The sequence below is a fragment of the Mycteria americana genome, chromosome 18 (assembly GCF_035582795.1).
Source record: "Mycteria americana isolate JAX WOST 10 ecotype Jacksonville Zoo and Gardens chromosome 18, USCA_MyAme_1.0, whole genome shotgun sequence".
Lineage (NCBI taxonomy): Eukaryota > Metazoa > Chordata > Aves > Ciconiiformes > Ciconiidae > Mycteria > Mycteria americana.
In genome coordinates, this window is record NC_134382.1 from 8,889,713 (window position 1) to 8,909,026 (window position 19,314).

The 19,314-nt window shown below is 44.8% G+C and overlaps 1 protein-coding gene across 4 annotated transcripts; it reads left to right on the plus strand.

Moving 5' to 3' along the window:
* The first annotated feature begins 262 nt into the window (after window positions 1-262).
* MMP23B (matrix metallopeptidase 23B) lies at window positions 263-18,203 on the plus strand. 4 transcript variants are annotated; one of them, XM_075520863.1, is made up of 8 exons: window positions 263-349; window positions 8,454-8,599; window positions 11,503-11,642; window positions 12,841-13,008; window positions 14,246-14,410; window positions 15,346-15,456; window positions 16,445-16,571; window positions 17,284-17,841. In XM_075520863.1, the coding sequence occupies exons 1-8, from the start codon at window positions 287-289 to the stop codon at window positions 17,456-17,458; spliced, it is 1,095 nt and encodes a 364-aa protein (XP_075376978.1). In that variant the 5' UTR covers window positions 263-286; the 3' UTR covers window positions 17,459-17,841. The 4 variants fall into 4 exon arrangements, with proteins under 4 accessions (XP_075376978.1, XP_075376977.1, XP_075376979.1 ...); XM_075520862.1 differs by lacking the exon at window positions 263-349 and adding an exon at window positions 6,635-6,825 and having other exon boundaries at window positions 17,284-18,203; XM_075520864.1 differs by lacking the exon at window positions 263-349 and adding an exon at window positions 6,635-6,825 and having other exon boundaries at window positions 17,725-17,743.
* Window positions 18,204-19,314: the final 1,111 nt, after the last annotated feature.

The window sequence follows — 19,314 nt, forward strand, 5'->3', positions numbered from 1 at the left end:
AAAAGCAAGTTCCATTTCAAGATCTCCTGATCTTGTTTTCATATCTGAAGTTCATTGTATGGCTAAATTAGAGATGGAATTTTGCACGGTGTAATATACCTGCTTAAGAACTACAGAAACGGTTTGTAAGCATAGCGTTCGGGTTGGGAGTATATTCTTTCGTTTCCCTGTTCCTGCTGTGATTGCTTTTGAGGAGCAAGAGTTGAGCTGTTAAGCACCATTTTGACCCTTTCATTTTCCTAGTAAGAAGAAGGGAATTGCTGCACCACAACAGAGAAGAAACAAGATGGGCAGCGGAGCCACAGGAACAAGAGATAACAGAAGGCAAGCAGATGCCCATATGTGCCAGGTATGTTTTTGGCAAGCTTTGTCCCCCATGACAGGCTCAGCTCCATGGGAGTCTGGGGCTTTGGAGAAGTGAAGAAGGCTCTGCTGTTTTATCTTTCCTGAGAGGCTGCTTACATGGGAGGGCCAGGATCAGAGAGTGCCTTGTGGCCGATTGAGTGCCACGCTGGGTGCAAGGGTTAGCTTCGGACTTGCTAGTTCATCTAGTTCATGTGTAATCTGGCCTGTACTCTCAGCCTGCAAAATAGCTCTCTGCTCCAATCCGGGCTTGAATCTGAAGTCTGAGAAGAAAAAAGATATCTGTAGTAAGCTGGAAAAGAGCCAAGAGCGTGGTCTTGAGATTAGGAGTTCCATAAATTTAGCTGGAGATTATGTGAGAGGAAAGGAGGGGGCAAGGTGGGGGAAGATGTTTCTCCCCTTTCTCCTTTTGCTACCAGTTGGTATTCTTGCTGGTTACAGGAACAGCAAGGGGCTGAAGAGAGGCAAGGAGATGTCAGAGCAGTAGGCAAACGCTCCTTTAAAGACAAATATTGTCATTAGTTAATCGGTGTGGATAGTGAGTCACTTTCTGCTTGATGTTTATGACTAGTTGGTCTCCCACAAATGAGACTGATGGGTCTTCTGCAAATGAGTGTTCACTGGGGCTTCTGCCATCTCCTGAAATGCAGCTCTGTACCTTGTGGCAAGGTGCAGCAGCGGTTTTGAAAGGGAAAGATCTTGCCGAGTCTTCCTGGTGTAAAACTTTAAATACAAGACAGCAGCTCATCTCATACTCGGAACCAGGGTTTCTAAAGCACTTCCTCTGGAAGTGCGGCCAAAACTCCGCATTTTACAGACGGCACGAGACTGAGGGAGTAGAGAGGGAGATAGCTTGTCAAAAGGCAGAGTCAGGAAAAGAACCCATCTCTCCTTTGATTATGTTCCCACTAGTCCATGCTGCTCCCAGGATTTCAGGAGGGTTGGTCCCATCCGCACATGGATTACAGATTGTTAATACAGCCCACCAAAGAGCAACAACAAAAATATCCCCACCCAGGGAAGCAATTCTTACTCCGTTATGGACACACTTTATTATCTGTGTATTGAGAAAAATTTCTCCCTCATTTCATTCCTGAAGTTCTGCTTGCTACGTGGCCATGACTGGACTGCTGAGCTTCTGCCTAGGGTCAAGACCATGTCTCTTTGGTAACACAAGGTCAGGCCAGTACAGGCACTTCTGTGAGCTGCAGCTCCAAATTGACAGTTAAGCAAAATATTCCGTTTTCTTTGCCAGCTGGAACAAGCCCTTGTTTTCAGCTCATTTGCTATTCAGCAGACCATGGATTTTTCTAGGAACATCAGCAGATGCTGATCACGAGGGGCTGCATGATAGAAAGTGGGAGAATGCTTGGGGACTAAAGAACATTCTTATTCTCCCCCTCCCTGGGGAACGTTGCTCCCTGCTGCAGCAGATACAATCCTTTTTAGTCCATGACCCACTGAAAAAGTACAAGTTTTAACTGCCGTTCCCACAGGAACCATGCAAGAATGCTGGGTTGTTTTGTTGGTGTTTTTTTTCCCCCCAAGTTGTGAGATGAAGGGATAAATATGTAAGTGCTTTTTAAAATAAGAGCTATATGAGGATTCGCTAATTCTTTTCACATGGGCCACCAAGGAGCCAATATGTGGTAAATCACATTCAGCTGTGTGCGCTCTCCCTCCCCTGCCTGTGGCCTGGATTTGGACTAATGCCCTAGAGATGAAACGCTGATGCTCATGCCTTGAGCCATCAGACACGATGAGATGTTAGCTCCTTTTTCTTTCCCTGACTTCCCCACCTCCATATAGAACTCCCAGTTCACAACAGGGGAAGCTAATGCGAGCAGTTTGTTCCACATAATATGCACTTCATCTATGAATAAATAAGAGGTTTTGTGAGAGCTGAGATTAGTTTTGGATAGTCAGACGGCTGCAGTTCTAGCACTAATGGTTGGTCTCTGTGTAGTGCCTCTCTGTGTGGCTATAGGTATGTTGTAATATATTGTTCGTGCGGCGTCTTGGGGACTTGAACGAAGCGGTGCCAGTGTGCTTCCTGGCCTGCTGCACCAGGCTAACTTCCCTCTTAAATGTGGCAAATGTAGCAGAGAGAACCATTTAGAAATAGTGCTGAGAGTAACTTAATGTTAACAGTGCTGAATAACGGGGAGGAGAGAAATGCTAAGAATAATCCATGGAAGTGAGAAAGTATTTATTTGTGAAATAAAACTTGCCCTTGGGAATGTAGCCATATGTTGTGCATTATAAGGCAGCCCCACTTCAAACACTTCAGCAATTAAGATTGAAAAGAGCAAAGCAAGACTGAGGTGATTTAATGAGGAAAATGTATTGTGTTGTGCAAATGATCCAATCCTTTATGTTCTCCCTAGTCTCTAGCTGACCATTGTAGGTTTTACGCAACATTCATTCCCTTCTGACAGCTGTTTAGAGCCTGCTTTTTCATGTGACATTTACTGCATGCAGAGGTCTCAGGATATGTGTCCCTGACTGTTTGCATAGAAAATCCCAGCTCCCTACAAATGATATGCAGGTCCTGGTCACTGCTGCTAACAGCACGAAGACAAAGCAAAGCCAGTTCTGTCCCCTGCCTTCCTTTCCTATTCCCCATTACACCACATGGATTCCCTCAAAGTGTAATGTGTTCCATTGCTTTTAGACACTGTGCAGAAATCAAAGCCAGGAATGTTTTTCTGTCCAAATATAGTCAGGATGACAGCTCTCGCCTGTAGTCCAAACCAAATATCCGCACTTGAGAACCTGAGACCTCTAAAATTCAGCAGAACTCCGAAGTCACAGCAGCAGTTCTCTGCACTTGTATAAAAGCAGTCCCTTCAGGGGCTCAGGCTCCCTGACAAAGCATGGAGAATATTTTCAGCTATTGGAAAAGACAGATAAAACTTCAGAGTTCTGACTAACTTCTTGCCCTCGGCACAGAGCAACCCTGGCTCCCAGAAGGGAGTCTGGGGAGTTGTCTGAAGCATCTGAAAGAGGCTTAAATTCTGACAAGTGCTGTAGAGTTGAGGCCATCGATGGCTGCATCTGAGAGTCCTTTAAGCACAAGTATCTCTTGGGAAAGCTATGATATTCTTAACCCAGGGCAGGGAACAGCGATGAAATGTCAACAGATGTGCACTTTGGTCCTAATAATCCTTAAAATATCTACAGAAGAGAGCTGTGCTTGAAATTTAACAACCACAGTATTAACGAACCAAGTATAAACCTGAAATTTTGCTTTTTACAAGCTGCAGCACCGAGGATTCTGGCCAGAGGTTGTGCACCAAAGGATCCAGATGCACAGGGACTTTATCAGAAGCATTGTTAGCGTGCACAGCGTTAAGTTCATGTGTCTCCCTTAGCTCCGCAAGTTGCATCTGTAAGTTCTGAATACCTCAGCATAAGAGCTTTCCTCATCTGACTCTCATTGCTATAATCACTGAGATTTGTCTTGGCCTCGCTGCCGAGCTGGTTTCTGAGCAAATATTTGGCTTAAATGTTGCGAGTTTTGAAAGCATTCTGCAGCCAGTGGTTTGGTGAAGTTGGATGCGCAGGCACTGAATTTCTTGTGGATGGGCAGAGTGCATTCCCAGCATATGGGGGAAAGTGAACTACGTGCTTGCCCAGAAACCCTGCGCTCTCACTTCTGATCCATCAAGGCATAACCCGCTTGCTACCTTGACAGGGAAGCGGGATCCTAAATGACACAGAGGTCATGAATCATATCTGCAGCTAAAGATTCCCATTTGCCCACCACATGTGGTGCAAGAAGATAAATGGCTAACAGACAGTAGTCTCTTTCCCCATTCAGAATAGTTCAGTAACTCATGGAAAAGGACTTGGCTGTGCTAACCTTTAGTAGCTGCATGAATAAGTATTTGGAAACAATGAGGTCCTCAAGAATGCGCTGTTACTAAAGCTCTAGATACTAACTGGGGGGGGGGAGCTGTATTTTACAAAAATGTTTACTTTCTTTACATTGGGACAAAGGAAATTCTTAGTTCCCCCAGGCTATGTGGTTGTGTGAGTTCTCAATCTATGCTTTAAAGCTCAGGTTCACGTACTCATCTTCACAAACCCTACGGCACTAACTGGGTACTTGGAAGATTTCAGGTTCCTGCTCTGCAAGATTCCATGCTTGACCTCAGGCAAGTCTTTTCTCCTGCACAGTACGGTCTTAACCCCGTAAGGTGCAGATAATAGCACTGCCTTCCTGCCTTCAAGACTGATGTGGGATTAAATGCTCTGAGAGACTGCGAGATGCTCAGATCCTCTGGCAGATGGAGAGGGCATATGTAACAGTGCGTAAGTTAAATCTTTTTCAAACACTGCTGACTCTTACTAGCCATATGAAAGGCAGATGCGCTTAATGCTGTTACGCAGCTCCACGACTGAAACGCAATGTTCTTCCAGCACTGTGTTTGCTAGCAGTATTTTTCTTTTGAGCCAGTACTGCTTTACTGGAGAAGAGCTCTTGGCTGAGGTTTTTGAGCCCCATTCCAAGGCAGGTTTTTACTTCAAGACTCACTTCTCAATCAGTCTTTCTGCAGATGTGTTCTCATCTACAGACTCTGACAGAATCTTGTTCGGCGGACTTGAGACACTGATAAGTTTAGGAGTGTGTTGTTACCAGTTGCTCACTTCATACTGTGGTCTACAGCTTAAACCACAAATGGACGTGCATTTGCACCACTCTTTGGAGCTCCGAACAAAGCACTTTTTCAGAGTGCTGATGCACAGGGATGTTTCATTCTGCCAACTGTGCTACTGAGGAAGAGGTGTAACTATCCCTAGAAAGTTGCAGCTAAGAGCTGAGATGAGCCGGTATCTCAGGCTGCGGCAGCTGACTGCTTTGGTCCGCAGAAGTTCAAGCCCTGTACCCTTGCTTTCTGCTCTTTCTCTTCTAGTTCCAGCTTTCCTTTGTAATTCTATCCATAACTTTCTTCCATGTTACTCCTTACTCTATCCTTCTCCTGGTATCCGAACAACTGCTGCACTTTCTCCACTCTCTGCAGAAAGCATTAATTGTACACAGACTCATTGGTCATATTTATTCTGAGTTGTTTAAAAACTCCCAGTCAACTTTAGTCTGAAAATATACAAAACTTATAAAATGTCACAAGCTTGATCATGAACTAGGGAAAAAAATTCAAATGAAAACATTTTTCATTATTAAAAGTGCAAGAAGCTTCTGAAACCTTTTAAATGGTTCGGATATCCCCTAGGAATGTTTTATACTGGCTGGCAACAGAACTACCCCCTCCCTGCCATTTGCTTGTGAAACTAGGAGATTGCACAGTTCCTTTTCCTCTGTCTGGTCAGAACTGCTTAGCTAAGGACACCCCACCTCGGGAGCGCTGAGGATCCAGCGCGTAGTGACCAGACGGAAAAGTGCAGCTATTTCTGAAAACCTGAGAATTTCTGAGTAAGCTTTTTAAAAAGTCCTGACTTGACTTCATGTCTGCAGCCTGGAGATGCCGTAAAGAACCTAACAGCTTAAGATAAACTGACTGCTTCTCCAGGTCAGTCTTTCTGATGTGCTCAAGCTGAGATACCCAAAATCAGTATGATTCTGAAAACACTTGTCTTTCTCAGCATGATGAGCCCTTACTGGGTAGCTCCCAAGTACACAAGAAATTTGCAGGTGCCTTGCCAAGTTTCATGGAAGAGGGAGTTGATGTTTACTTTTATCGGAGTTTGTAAACTCCCTGACCAGGGTTTCCGAAGCAGAGAAGCCCTGCCTGCTCTCTCACAGCATCTCATTTTTCACTCTGCTCCTGAAGACAGCCCCTGACAAATGACAGCTCTTCTCGCATTAAGCATCCCTAACGAAACATTCCAAGGGCGTGATGCTGGCTTCTGGATTCCCTTTTTCTGCCCCCTCCCCCAATTTTTTCATTACATAAAGCTGACAAGTGCAGATTTGTCCTCTGATTATACAGTCAGTTAAAGAAAAGAGTTCATGTCCATCCCAGCTTGTTTCACTTTGCTGCTTTTCCTCCGCCAGCCCAACTTTCAGCTGCAGTAATATGATACCACTTGGCAGAGGCTAAGAGAATCTTTGGCACATTGGGAAGAGGCTTAATGTAAAGTCTACATTTTTTTATTTTTTTAGAGCTTTTTGAAACTCTAGTGATTCTGCACAACTTTGGCAGTAACTGCAGGGCTACTCACAAATGCTCCAAATGCAACTGTGAGCAAAAGGATTACCAATGCATTCTGTGAAGAGAATGTCCTAGTATCTGTCGTAGCTCCCTCTAAAAAGTATTAAAGAACGACATGGATCAAGTAGAACAACTTTCTGCAAACAGAAGGAAGAGCTTCCTCTCAGTTGACAAGAAAAAGAGCAATGGCTGTAGAACCATTGTGGGATTTTTATGCATATTCCCTGTGGTGGCTTTGCTGGCTATTGTGGGAGATCCAGCTGGAGCTGCAGTTCAGAAAAGTCAGGTAGGGGAAAGGATCTAATTCTCAAATGCTTGAAAGGGGAGTGGGAACATCAAATATATGTGCATGTGTATTATTTTTAGAAGACGGATAAATTCAGGAAGCAATCTAAGCAATATGTACATAACTGTTAAGGCAACAAGGTCTGTTTATGGCTGTTTGAGTCCCTTTTTGCAAAGGATCCTAAAAGGTAATTATGCATCCAGGTAGAATCAGATTATTAGAGATGTGTATGCAGCTTGCAGACAACCAAACAGTGAATGCACAAAAGATTTGGGTTGTTTTCCCTCAGAGCTTTGGCTATTATTCTGAGTATCTCAGCTTTCCCAGCCCAGTATGATGTGGCATGCATATATTCTGATTTCCGTGGCAGCTGAGCTTTCCTAGGAACTCCAGAGGCAGGGCTCATGGTGTGTAAGATCTAAACTGGGAGTTAACGCTGGACCTACAGAAACTATTAGCTGACATTAACTCTCTTTCAAGATCCGTCCATTAGCAAGATATGCTGGGGCAGAGTGGTCAGGATAGAGTCCCTCAGCCTTTTTCCAGTCATGGCTAGCTGTAGTCATGGAGAGATGCTAGCGATTTGGGCAGTATCTGGCAGCCGTTGCTTCGAGCTTCTTGTCTTTTCTTGCATTTGCTTGCTGTGAGAGCAGGGATATGCTATTTTAACTCTCAGAGCCTCAGCTCTTCCATGAGTAAAGGGAACACGGCTCTTGCTTTCTGTAGAACGTGCCGTGGGGCTGAACAAACTCGTACCGGTGCAGCTGTTGTAACATTGCCACTATACATCTCGCTCAGCGTGCGTCTTGGTGCCTCGGGAGCAAAGATGACCCAGAGATATTCAGTGTCTTAGTCCTGAAAAGGGGAGGGGACTTCCAGAGAACCGTGTTGGGTCCCCTTCTTTTACCTCCACTACTAAAAGGCTTTTATAGGTTGAGTCAGACCTGTCACCAAATTTGATGTCTTTTACTGTATGATGGCTTGAAATGCACTCCAGAGTTTCCAGGGCTCCTATTTACTTTGAAGGCATTTCAGATCCACAGTGCAGCTTTATAGAGAGCTCTCTGCACAAAGGGTTGCCTGTTTTAGTCATTTGTCCAGTATTTCATTTCTTCTGTGGTGAGGCTGGAGAGCAATAGCAAAGCGAAAAGGAAATGAAAACTTTCCAGGAAGAGCTGCAGACTCTCTGGGGCCAGAAGCCTACCGAGGCCTCGTTTCTGCTCCATCTGTGCTGCGCTCCAAGAGGAGAGCGGAGCGGCTGCAGTGCCCTGTTCTGGAATTATGCAGCAGCTCAAGGGAGCCTGCAGCGCTGATCCGCTGTGATCCCGTGCTGAGGAGTGCTGCTCCCTTCCTTTCCTTGCATGTCTGGTCTAAGACGTGCCCCAAGAACTCCTGACAGTATAGCCCCTCTTTTGCTCTGTCTTGGTTTTGTTCAGCACGCTCGGAACAGGCATACTTTGCAAAGCTCTGCCCAGCTGGTGCACTAGTCTTGTCTCCTGGACACCCACAAGGGAGTACCGGTTGTGCTCCCCAGCCTCCACGCGTCCCATACCTGGTAGTTTTTCTTTTACACTGTTCGGTCCTGCAGTCTCTCCCATCTCGTTCAACCTCCTGTTTTGTCTTTTAAGGAAGATGCCACATCACCTGGTCTTCATGGAGTGGCTGCCTCTGCTTTGCACAGTCCAGCTTTCCCACCTCGGCCTCCAGCACGGAGAAAACGATACACGATCACACCAGGGCACTTGAAATGGGACCACTTCAACTTGACATACAAGTACGGACTTGCTTTAGCCCGAAGAATTAGCATTTTCTAAGTGACACTGGGGTCTGTTTTTCCTGCCATGGGTATAGACATCAACCATATGAATATTGCTAATCCATTTGCTAGTGAATGGATAGCTGCTAAAGCCACTCTAACGTAGGAAGTATTTCTACAAATGGTACACCTCTCACCTCAGCTGTGGATCACGTGAAGCATTGCCACTGCGTGAGAAACCAGTAGCACATATGGCTGCATGCTGAGGCTACTTACAGTAAAACTAACTGTTCAGGAGCAGATTCAGGCTTCAGACAGATAGGCTTCCCAGAACTAGGGACTTCCCTCAGAAGGTCGTGAATTGAATATTAACTCTGTCATGCTGGTATTTTTAAAAGAGTTCCATATGAACCTAAATCATCACTGAGGGAAATTGCTGTTGATAGGTTCTGTGATTTCAGGAGGACAGAGCGCTGTTAGTGCTGAGTGCTTTTAGGAATCTCTTTCTCCCTGTTGTCTTTGGGAAAGGATGCCAGCTCTTAGATTACTAAAAAATAAACCATCAAAAGCCCTTGGCAATTCTAGGGTGAGTGAATGTTAACCCTAATATTTTCAGACATTTCCTCCAAGGAAAGTGGCTGTCCAGATTACTGATTTCCAGCTGGGTTTACCAGCGCTCCGAACCAGCAGCATGTCAGCAGTACCATCCGGCCATAGAGTGGTCTGGTTTTGATATGAGGGAGCTATGTAAATGTGCAGTGCTAGTACTACTTTCAACAAGCAGGCTGTTCAGAGCCAAAGTTGATGGAGTCCTATGGATTTTCCCACGGAACTGTTTCTCATTGCTGTCTGGCTCTACTGCGGGCATAAGGCGATGTCAGTCCTGTTTGGTGTTTAGCCTTGGAGCAGCTCTCTTCCTTACTTTAGCAGTGGCTGAACAGCCCCTGAAACTGTCCAGTGCGATGGGCTGTGGTGGCAGCATCCTCAAAAGATGCTTTTTCTCTCTGGGAAAATATTAATGGCATTGTTGAATGGTTTTTGGGAGAGCCAGCATGAGTTCACATAGAACAAGGTTCAGGGAATCCCCTTAGAAACAGTTTCATAAGATGAGCGCTGGCAGGTAGCATCAGACTGTCATGGTAAACCTCAGACTAGCAGGAGTCCTGGAGGTGTGACTGAAGAAAGGCCTGTTCTTCACTCCTGGCTGAGAGTCTGCACCCTCCTGGAGGCACAGGAGCCAAATCAGGTTTTTTTTCCAATGTCTTACGGGATTACAAAGGTCCTTTTAATGTGGCTGCTAACTCCAGCCACTCCTGACTCTAAAGTACAGAGCAAGCCCCAAACCTGACCTCTCAAGAGAGCTGCAATCACGAACTGTTAAACCGCGGTGGCTTGAATGGCAGGTCACATTGGATTTCGGAAAACACTTGAAAGTGGCCTCTGGCAGCAGCAGTGTGTGTTGCAGCTTTTTCTTGGCATTGGGCTGAGGACATCACTGTGGAGCTGTGAGGGTCTGTCTCACACTCCAGCTCTGGAAAGCTGACCAGACTGTGACTGTAATGGGTGGGAGAGTTTTCTGTCACCATCAAACAGGACAGGAAAGCATTTTGAGCTATGTTTGCAGTGGGTTTGCCTGAGGCAGCGGAGGTAAGGAGTGAGGAGGGCAAGCGGGGCGGGCAGAAGGACGGCAGCAGTTGTGTCTGAGAGCTCTGCGCTAACCCTTTCTTCTCCGCAGAAGCAGGGAGGGAAGCATCTCAAGGTCACCAAATGCAGGCCGGGAAGATACTTTGCAAGTGTGGCTGATGCTGCAGTTACCTCTGTTCTCTAGGTAGCTGTGACGGTGTCGGTCACAGAGGAGTCTCGTCCTAACTGTCACCGGCCTTAGGTGCTCACTGCGCGGCGGTGGTGGTTGCGTTGTTCAGTGGGCGATGCTGCAGTGCTGATCAGGACGTGTTGCCTTCCCGGTGGACAGCAGGGGTTAGTTCTGCCTGTAAGCCCAGACAAAGAACGAGCGGGTGGCCTGAACCTGACTCCTTCGCACTGAGCAGAGAACATATATCTCCCTTTACGCTCATCCCAAACAGGCTGAGCCTCATGATAGTCTTATTTGTCCAGGTTTACACTCATTAACAGCCTGGCTTGATACGAAACCTTCTGCTCCCTTTAGGATGTGCTGGGACGAAGGGAGAACATAAACAGCATAGCTAAAATACAACCAGAGGGGATAGCAGAATATACACAACTTTTCCCAATTGCTACGCTTCAGGCAATTTCCTGAATGCAGATCTTCTTTTGGGACAAGGTAAGTTTCTAGGAGCCATCTATACATTTCCATGGTTCTGCCGTCCTGCACCAGTAGTTTTCTTACAGTTCAGCTGTATCTATACCTGTGGCCTAAGCAAAAACCTCTCTTGAGTTTCTCTCCCAAGCGATGAGATTTTTTTCAAAGGAGATAACTTGTTTTACTATCAAACCTTTGATATCCTTTGGAAGCCTCTTTCAAAAGTTCCGCCTGAGAGTATTACAATTCAGTGTGTGCGCACGCGTTGTAGCCTGCGTTATGAATAGGAGTTACCTAGTCTGCTGCTGAAATGCAGTTGTTTCCTCTTCTAGCAACGCTGCGCAACAGACTGGGAGACGTTAGGGTAAAAATGGTTTTCCAAGAGAGCCTTGTCTAAAACGATGTGCTTGAGGAGGGACAAAAGCTGTAGTCCAGAACATGTGGTTGTAAAGCATATCAGTAATAATTAGTCCCTGTGGGGGTTTTATTAAAAATTCTTAATATCCAGTTCAAGCTACTCCTGTTTTGAACCTATTGGAGTGAATGGAAAGGCTTCATTGTCTGATACAGCCTTGAGAGCCTTTGGCTGATGTTTGAGAAGGGAACAGCATTTTCCTGAAGTTGTTCTGTGTTCCTACAGAATCCTGTCCTTCCCAAGAAACCTCATAAATGCCAGGGACACACGCAAGGGACTAGCGGCTGCGTTCCGAATGTGGAGTGAAGTTTCACCATTCAGCTTCAGAGAAGTGCCACGCCACGTAGCTAGTGACTTGAAAATAGGTAAGACTGCACGGGCTCCTCGTTAACTCCACGAGGGACTTTCAGAGCTTCAGTATGTAAACCAGGAGGCAGGAGATAGTCCTCCTTTGCTGTGTGGACTCAGCAGGGCCTCTTGGACAAGGATTGGGGCATCGTTTGCCTTTAGTCAGGTAGAGAAAATACTTTTAGTTGCTCTAAGGAGATATTAATATCATAATTAACACTTTCTGTGAATCTTGCAGTTAGGAAGCTTTAGGTATTTGACAAGAATTAACCCTCAAAATCTGCCACTAGGACAGGATTATATCTATTCCACAGACGGGGAAACTGAGTATTGAAAGGTGAAATGGCATATCCAAGGCCACACAGAGCCAAAGAGCAGGTGATGGATTCCAGCTTGTTTATGGGTTTGGTCCCTTCTGTTGATCCTGTTGAAGCACCATCTTTTCTCTGTCCTCTCTCCTCTCCCCTTCCTTCTGCCCCTCTATCACTCCGCAGTAGTTACTTCCTGAGTTTCTCAGGCCTAGAAGAATGTCAGCGCTGAGGCGTTATCTCTCAGTCTCAACTCCAGATGTAAATTCTTCTCGGGATTTACGGTCTGTGTGAAATAATTATTTCCTGTGCAGATGGCAGCAATATTGAGATAACCAGCAGATTGACCATTGTTTCGCAACACGCTCTTCACTCTTGTGTTGCATGACACTACTTACAAGCACATGATCTGCCTTCCCAGGAGCCTGTCCTGCTGTCCCATGTGAGCTCCAGGTGGCCCAATTCCAGCGGACGCAGGATACACTGCGATGCTGTCGTGATGCTAGCAAAAAGATGGCCAGCAGCTATGACTCCAAGGCTGTTTATTTACATTTAAAATGGAAGAATTACATCCTGGGGTTATCATCTCACTCTCCAACTTCTCTCCACGTTTCCACGAGATGTTGCAAAAAGAGCTCAGCATTCCTTTCTGAAAAGTAGACTCATTTGCGTCCACTGGAAACAGCTCTAAATCCAGGGTCATCACAGGGCTGAGGATAGTTTGCGTCACATAGCCATCACTCCTGACACTCGCTTTGCATTTATTTTTCCTTTTGTGGCTCTGTAGGTTGGAAAACATGTGGGATACCGTAAGAGATTTTTTTTAGTAAACCACAAGTTTACAGATGTCTGTGTCCTGGATGGGCTTACCCTGCTAGATATGCTAAATGTGCTGCTTTTTTCACAGGCTTCTACTCTATCAATCACACAGACTGTCTGGAGTCTCTCATTCACCACTGCTTTGATGGAACAACAGGGGAACTTGCCCATGCCTTCTTCCCACCCAACGGGGAAATCCATTTTGATGACCATGAATATTGGATATTGGGAAATACACGGTTCAGCTGGAAAAAAGGTAACACATGTCTCAGGGAGCACACAATTAATGCCTGTAGGATTTAGATTTTAGTCCTTGTTCCGGGGTTTAGCTAGTATGGGAAAGAGACAACAGCAATGGTTGTGATTTTCTTTAGTTTTGGAAGTTGTCAGTCTTGCTGTTGTGTGACTGAACCAAGTTTGGTGGCAGTGCCATTTCTTTCTGAACAGTTCAGTGGATTTACTCGATAGTTCAGACACATACTCGATAATTAACGTCCGGCTTCTGCCCAGGCAGGTGCATCTCTGAGAAGGGCCACGTTTTATTACTTCAACTTGCTGGCATGGCTGTTTACATTTTAGTTTTCCTGGGTCTGTAGTCATTTTTCAGTTTGTGGGCACCTAAAAATGTCCGTGTTACTTATAGCTTGGCGTTTTTTTTCCTTCTTGATTTTTTTTTTTTTTAAGCAATGTCAAAACTAACTTTAATTTAAAAGTAGATGGTCCCTAACTAACTAGCAAGTTTGGTTCATATTGTATGACCAACTCAGTACTTTTTTTGAAAGTAAGATATTTTGCTTTTCACCAAATAAAAAGAGAGGAGGGGAGATTTTAGGTGACATAGAGGGACTTCTATCCTTCCTGCTTTCTAAAGCACAGCAACAGGTAAGATCTAGGGACAAAGACCTAGGAGAGATGATTTGTAAAGCAAGAATATCAGTGTGTATTAATTTATTATGCAAGATATCAAGAGAGGTGTCAGTACTAACACCTCTTGTGAGCCATCCTTCAGTTAAAATCCATCTCTGCTGGAAGTAGGCTTCAAGATGCTACCAAGAAACTTGAGTTTGACCTATAGGCTATGGGGGATGCAGAGGTCAACTGGAGGCTCTTTCAGACTGGAATATTCCAGCTAGCAATCATCTCATTCCCAAACAGCCATTTCCAGTTACAGCTCTGGGCTGTGGGAACAAAGTTAGCAGAAAGCTGACAAGCGTGAGTGAGTATTACACAGGGCACTTGCCTTCATTTCAAACATTGCTCTTTCCGAGCAGTCTTCCTGTAGTCTGGCAGAGCAGCTGTGTGTCCTGCTGCTTGAAATTAGAAGCATCTGGAAATAATTGGCTCATTTAATTGCACCCAAGCAGCTACAGGGAAGATGAAACTGGGGCAACCTTTGATAAGACCGTACTGTCCTAGTGCTAAAATATCTCCTCTGGTTTTACACCAGGATTAGCAAATGTACTTCACCGGCTGTTTTTCCATTTCTCTTCCAGGTGTTTGGCTTACAGATCTGGTACATGTAGCCGCTCACGAAATAGGACATGCCTTAGGACTCATGCACTCCCTGAACCCCAATGCCCTCATGCACATCAACGCCACTTTGACTGGGAAGAAGACCATCTCTCAAGATGAAGTCTGGGGAATTCACAGACTTTACGGTAAGGAAGGCAGGGTTGTGCTCTGGGCTCCTCTGTGTAAAGTGTCAGCTGGATCCTGTGGAGCTCTCGTGGTGTTAGACCCTCATCGGTTGGCAGGACTAGGCTGTAAGCCAGTGAAGAGTAGGAGGAGGAATCTTACTCCTTTTTACGCAAGGTAGAGCTCCAAGGAGGTGTAGCATTGTCTGTTTCCAGCACTACTAGCTTCAAATGCGATAGACAGGAGGCTGGAAGCCTTACAGGCTTCAGGCTGCCGCCTCCCCAGATGGCAGTTCTGAGAAAGGGTTTCAGAGGGGTCAGTCCGCTCGGTGTCCTCAGGGTGCTCTGAGCTGCTACAGCAGAGGCACAGGCACTGTACGTGTTCTCATATGCCTAGCTCATTATGCCCCAGCCCAGCAACCAGCTCTGGGCGTGGACTCTTTGGGCCTTTTGTACTGTGGCTTTTACAAGAATAAAAGGCTAATTGCAGCCACGGAGAGCCCTGACTTGCATTTGTACATTTGCAGGCATCAGGTGGACAAAGGGAAAGCTGATGTGCAAAGGAAAGGGGAAGGCAAACAGCTGTGAATTACTCTTTTGGGTGGACTCAGATGTATTAATACAACACGACAAAACTCTCCGCAAACCAAACAGGCTGTGGCAAGAGTCTCTCGAGCTCCAACACTTTTGCCTGCTGCTCTTCAAACATTACCTGGTGTAGGACTTAGCAGCTCTCTTGAATCACTGATGCTACTGCATGAAAGGAGCTCACTGTCTAGCCCACTGCTCATATAATAATGGCACCCTGCTCTATTTATTGTACTCCTGCTTTAGCTTCCTTCCCCTCTCAGCTCTACCATCGACATTGACCAATCTGATGCAGGTGAAATGTCAAGTTGTTTCTCAGAAGGAATGGTCTAACCCCAATCCCTCTCATGCCTTCTCTCCTTCTCTTTCAGGATGTCAAGACAGATTATTTATGTGCCCATCGTGGGCACAAAAAGGTTTCTGTGAGAAACGCAGGAAGTTGATGAAAAAGCACTGTCCGTCTACCTGTGACTTCTGCTACGGTATCTAACTTTTCTTCTGGGATTCTCGGTGGGGTTTGCACACAGGGGGGAGGTAAAAGTTAAGCAGTGTTTGCTGCAGGGATAGGCAGGATCTTAATTCCACACTAAAGATCAGTGGATACAAGTGACCAGCCCCATCCAGCTCTGATGAGAAGCATAGCAGAGATGGCCTCGTACATTTGAGCCAAGATCAATAGGAAGCAGCTTTTATGCTTAAACATTTGTGGACTAGAACATTAAACTATCCCGTTCTTCTCTAGTTTAACTGAACCAGTGATAGGGAGTTTCTGAAAACACAAACTGCTCCGTGTGCCTCAGACTGCTGCCCTTTTGGAGCCAACTGAGTGTGTTCGAGAGGAGAGATGCAGTACAGTTCCTGATGCACTGACGGCACAAAAACAAGACAAATGACATCTCAAGCACAGCTGGACTTGAGCTGCTCTGCAGCAAAAGAGATAAAGGATGTTAATCACCTTAATCTAGTCTCAGTTTTCTGAGTCCAGATCAGGGACTAATGCAGGATCAGGTCAAGTTACTGCAGCTGTGGAACTAAGCTTCAGATAAATACCTGTTGCCCTTAAGAGGATGTACCGTGTAACTAGTACCTCTTTCTCCAGTACAGAGGTATTTTTTTAGACCAGATTAATGCAAAGATGCAGTCAGATAATTACCCATATATTCTAAGGGACTGTTCATATACTGAACGTCTACTCTTCCATATATATATATATATATATATATATATATATGAAACAGGCAAGTTGATTTTTATCCATCTCAGTTTACACGCCACAAAGTTGTTATCTTTGCCTATGAATAATGTTACATGTCCATCCAAGAACTGCTCAGCAGGAGGCATTTTTAAATTAATACTTTTAAGGTTCCTTAGGTGATACCATAATTCCGTGACAGCGTTTTGGAATGACTAAGGCTTGGTAATGAGATATGCTAACTTGCGCCATTTCTTTCTCTCACCTCTGGTGCATAGAATTCCCATTTCCAACAGTGCCCCCTACTCTGCCCCCGCCAAGGACAAAAACCAAGACTGTTTCTGAAGGCAGGAATGTCACCTTCCGCTGTGGACAGAAGATAATTCATAAAAAAGGCAAAGTTTAGTAAGTGTTCTATCATTTATTCCAGTCCTTTAGGAGACTTTGCAGCTTACATACCAAAAAGGATGAGGAAGTATGACAAGACAGCGTAAATAAGAACGCAGTTTATCTTCTGGAGCACGTCACTGTCTCATTTGGCACCCAGAGTAGAAAGAGGGGTGGCTGGCTAAGTGTGAGAAGGGAGTGTGCAAATATTGCTCGTAACACTGCAAAGCATTGAGTCTGAAAGCAGAGCTATCAGAAACGAGCAAGCCGAGTTGAAAAAGGATAAAATCCAATTCACATACACAGCACAAAGGGAATTCTTACCACCAAGTCAAATGCCCTGGCCCATATTCTGCAAAAAACTAGTCTTAAATTTCCCCTTTCAGTTAACAGTTTGTTAGCTCTTACTAACATACAAGCATGTTATTTCTGGACATATCTAAAATTGGGAGAGAGATGCCCAAGTCCATGGGTTAGTTTAGACTGAGGACCCAAATTCCCATCAACTTCCACTAGGATTCAAGCTCCTAAGTTACTCAGGATAGTGCCCTATTATAACTGCCATCCACGCCCGGAAATATATAGTAAAACTTAACCTTGTTTTGGTAAGTCCCATCTGCGCTGTACACTTACTCAAGCAAAACTTACTAGGAGAAAGAAGAACCACTAACATGTATTGCATTGTGCTGGACATTATGTAGTTTAATTTCTATTATTTTTCTTATGACAGCTGGTATAAAGATAAGGAGCTCCTGGAGTACTCATATCCAGGTTACTTATCCTTAAATGAAGATCACATGAGCATCATTGCAAATGCAATTAATGAAGGAACTTACACTTGTATAGTAAAGAAAAAAGAAAGAATCTTGACTACTTATTCCTGGAGAATCAGACTGAAGCACTAACGAGGGCCCTGGAATGAGCACTTCAATTACCGCTAGTTCTGTTTCAAATTCAAAGTGTTTCTTTGGCATTTTATATTTCATCTCCAGTAGCGCAACTGAACTTCTAAATCAGCTGCTTCCATACCTCGGGCAAAAGAGACTCTGAGACTTGATTACTGGAACGTAAAACTTTTCGAAAGTAGTTTTAATGATAAAGAATATCAAGTATGTGCTGTACAGAGAATTAAAAAAATTTTTTTAAAAAAGTAAAGCGTCAGATTTTGCAGTTAAACTATGTGGATCACTGGAGACTGCTGGAAAACAAGAACATAACTCGTTCATCAAACGAACGGATGAACAGATTGATGGCTCAGCTATGTTGCAATGGAGGCAGAGGTACTGTGGAAGGAAAATGACCAGTTACACTCTGTAAGTGTTTTGCTGTCATTTTTTTAGATCCTGGTGCATCACACTAGAAGAACTTGTAAAAAAGTTTAAGACCTAATATTACTTTTTCTTTTACCTGTCAGGAGGAGGATGTAGGGTCACAACAAACCCTTTCTAATTACTCCATTCCACATTGACCTGTTCAGTTCAAGTATCCACAGAACATCTTTTTTCCCCCAACCGCTTTCCTGTGGTTTGCATTTATTACTTGTGTAATCTTATCCCAACAGACTATTTACCTCCGTCAGCAGCTCCTCCTGACGTGTCCTTTAGGTGTCTGATCAATAAGCCTCTCGACTCCTTTAACAGAGATGAGGTAATTTCCACCACTGTCCTCCCCCAGTCACCCAAGCGATGAGGTACACGTGCCACATCAACAGGAAAACAGCATTAGTAGCGGTAGGCAAGGTCTACTGCGCTCAAACGTCTACAGCGGAGGAGCGATCATTTGCACAGTTAGCAATGCCTGGCTGTCGTTACACTTAGCAAGATCCTTATCCCGTGTTAAAGCAGCCTACATTCCTCTTTGCTTAGGTTCATCCTTTTTCGGTTGTCCTCTTCACCTCTTGAAACAAGTTCCTTCCTACTTAAAAGCACCAACAGTACTGCAAAGCATCTCACGCACTGCAGCGTAGGTTAGCAGGCTGGGAAGACCTCTGTATTAGAGCAGAAAGGCTCTATCAGTACAATTCTCCGCTGCCCTAGGACAGTTTTACCATCAGAGTTAGCTGAGAGTACAGCATAGCATAAAACTTAAAAATGCTTCTTTGCATGGACAATTAAGCTCAGGATCATAAAAGGCAAGCACTCTATGCAAAAATAGACAATTGAGACAACGTAAAAGCTGAGATGCAGTAACCAAACAATGTCACACTACTCAGGGAGAGCTGGTGTTTCCCTTCTACCAAAAAAAAAAAAAAAAGGGAGTTACATGTATCTCATAACTGTATTAAATTTCCATTGCAATCCAGCATTAGGTTTTCTTTGTTCTAGTAAAACTATCCCAACTTAGATGAATAATCCTTTTTGTCGGGAACGTGGAGCCTCCAGTGATGCCCACACTGGCTGCGACAATGCCAAGGAAGCTAGAAAGGAAATAATTTCACGGAGTGCAAGACGCACAGCACAGCTTGAAATACAAAATACGCAGTCCTGTTCTAACCCTTCAGAGCTTAGCGCAGGCCATGGCAAAACGGCTCTCCTGTCCTCTACTCTGTGGGATGCAGCAAAACCCCCCCTGCTTTTCAACGGGTTATTGATCTCCACCTATGAGGAATCTTGCTAAAACCACGCATACTTCAGTTAACAGACTAGTAATAGAACTGTTTCTCCTTCAGTACTAGGCAATCAATCAGGCCTAAAGAGAAAATAGTTCTGCATTCCTCCACAGACAAAAAACCCAGAACTACTGTTTTCAACATTTACCACAA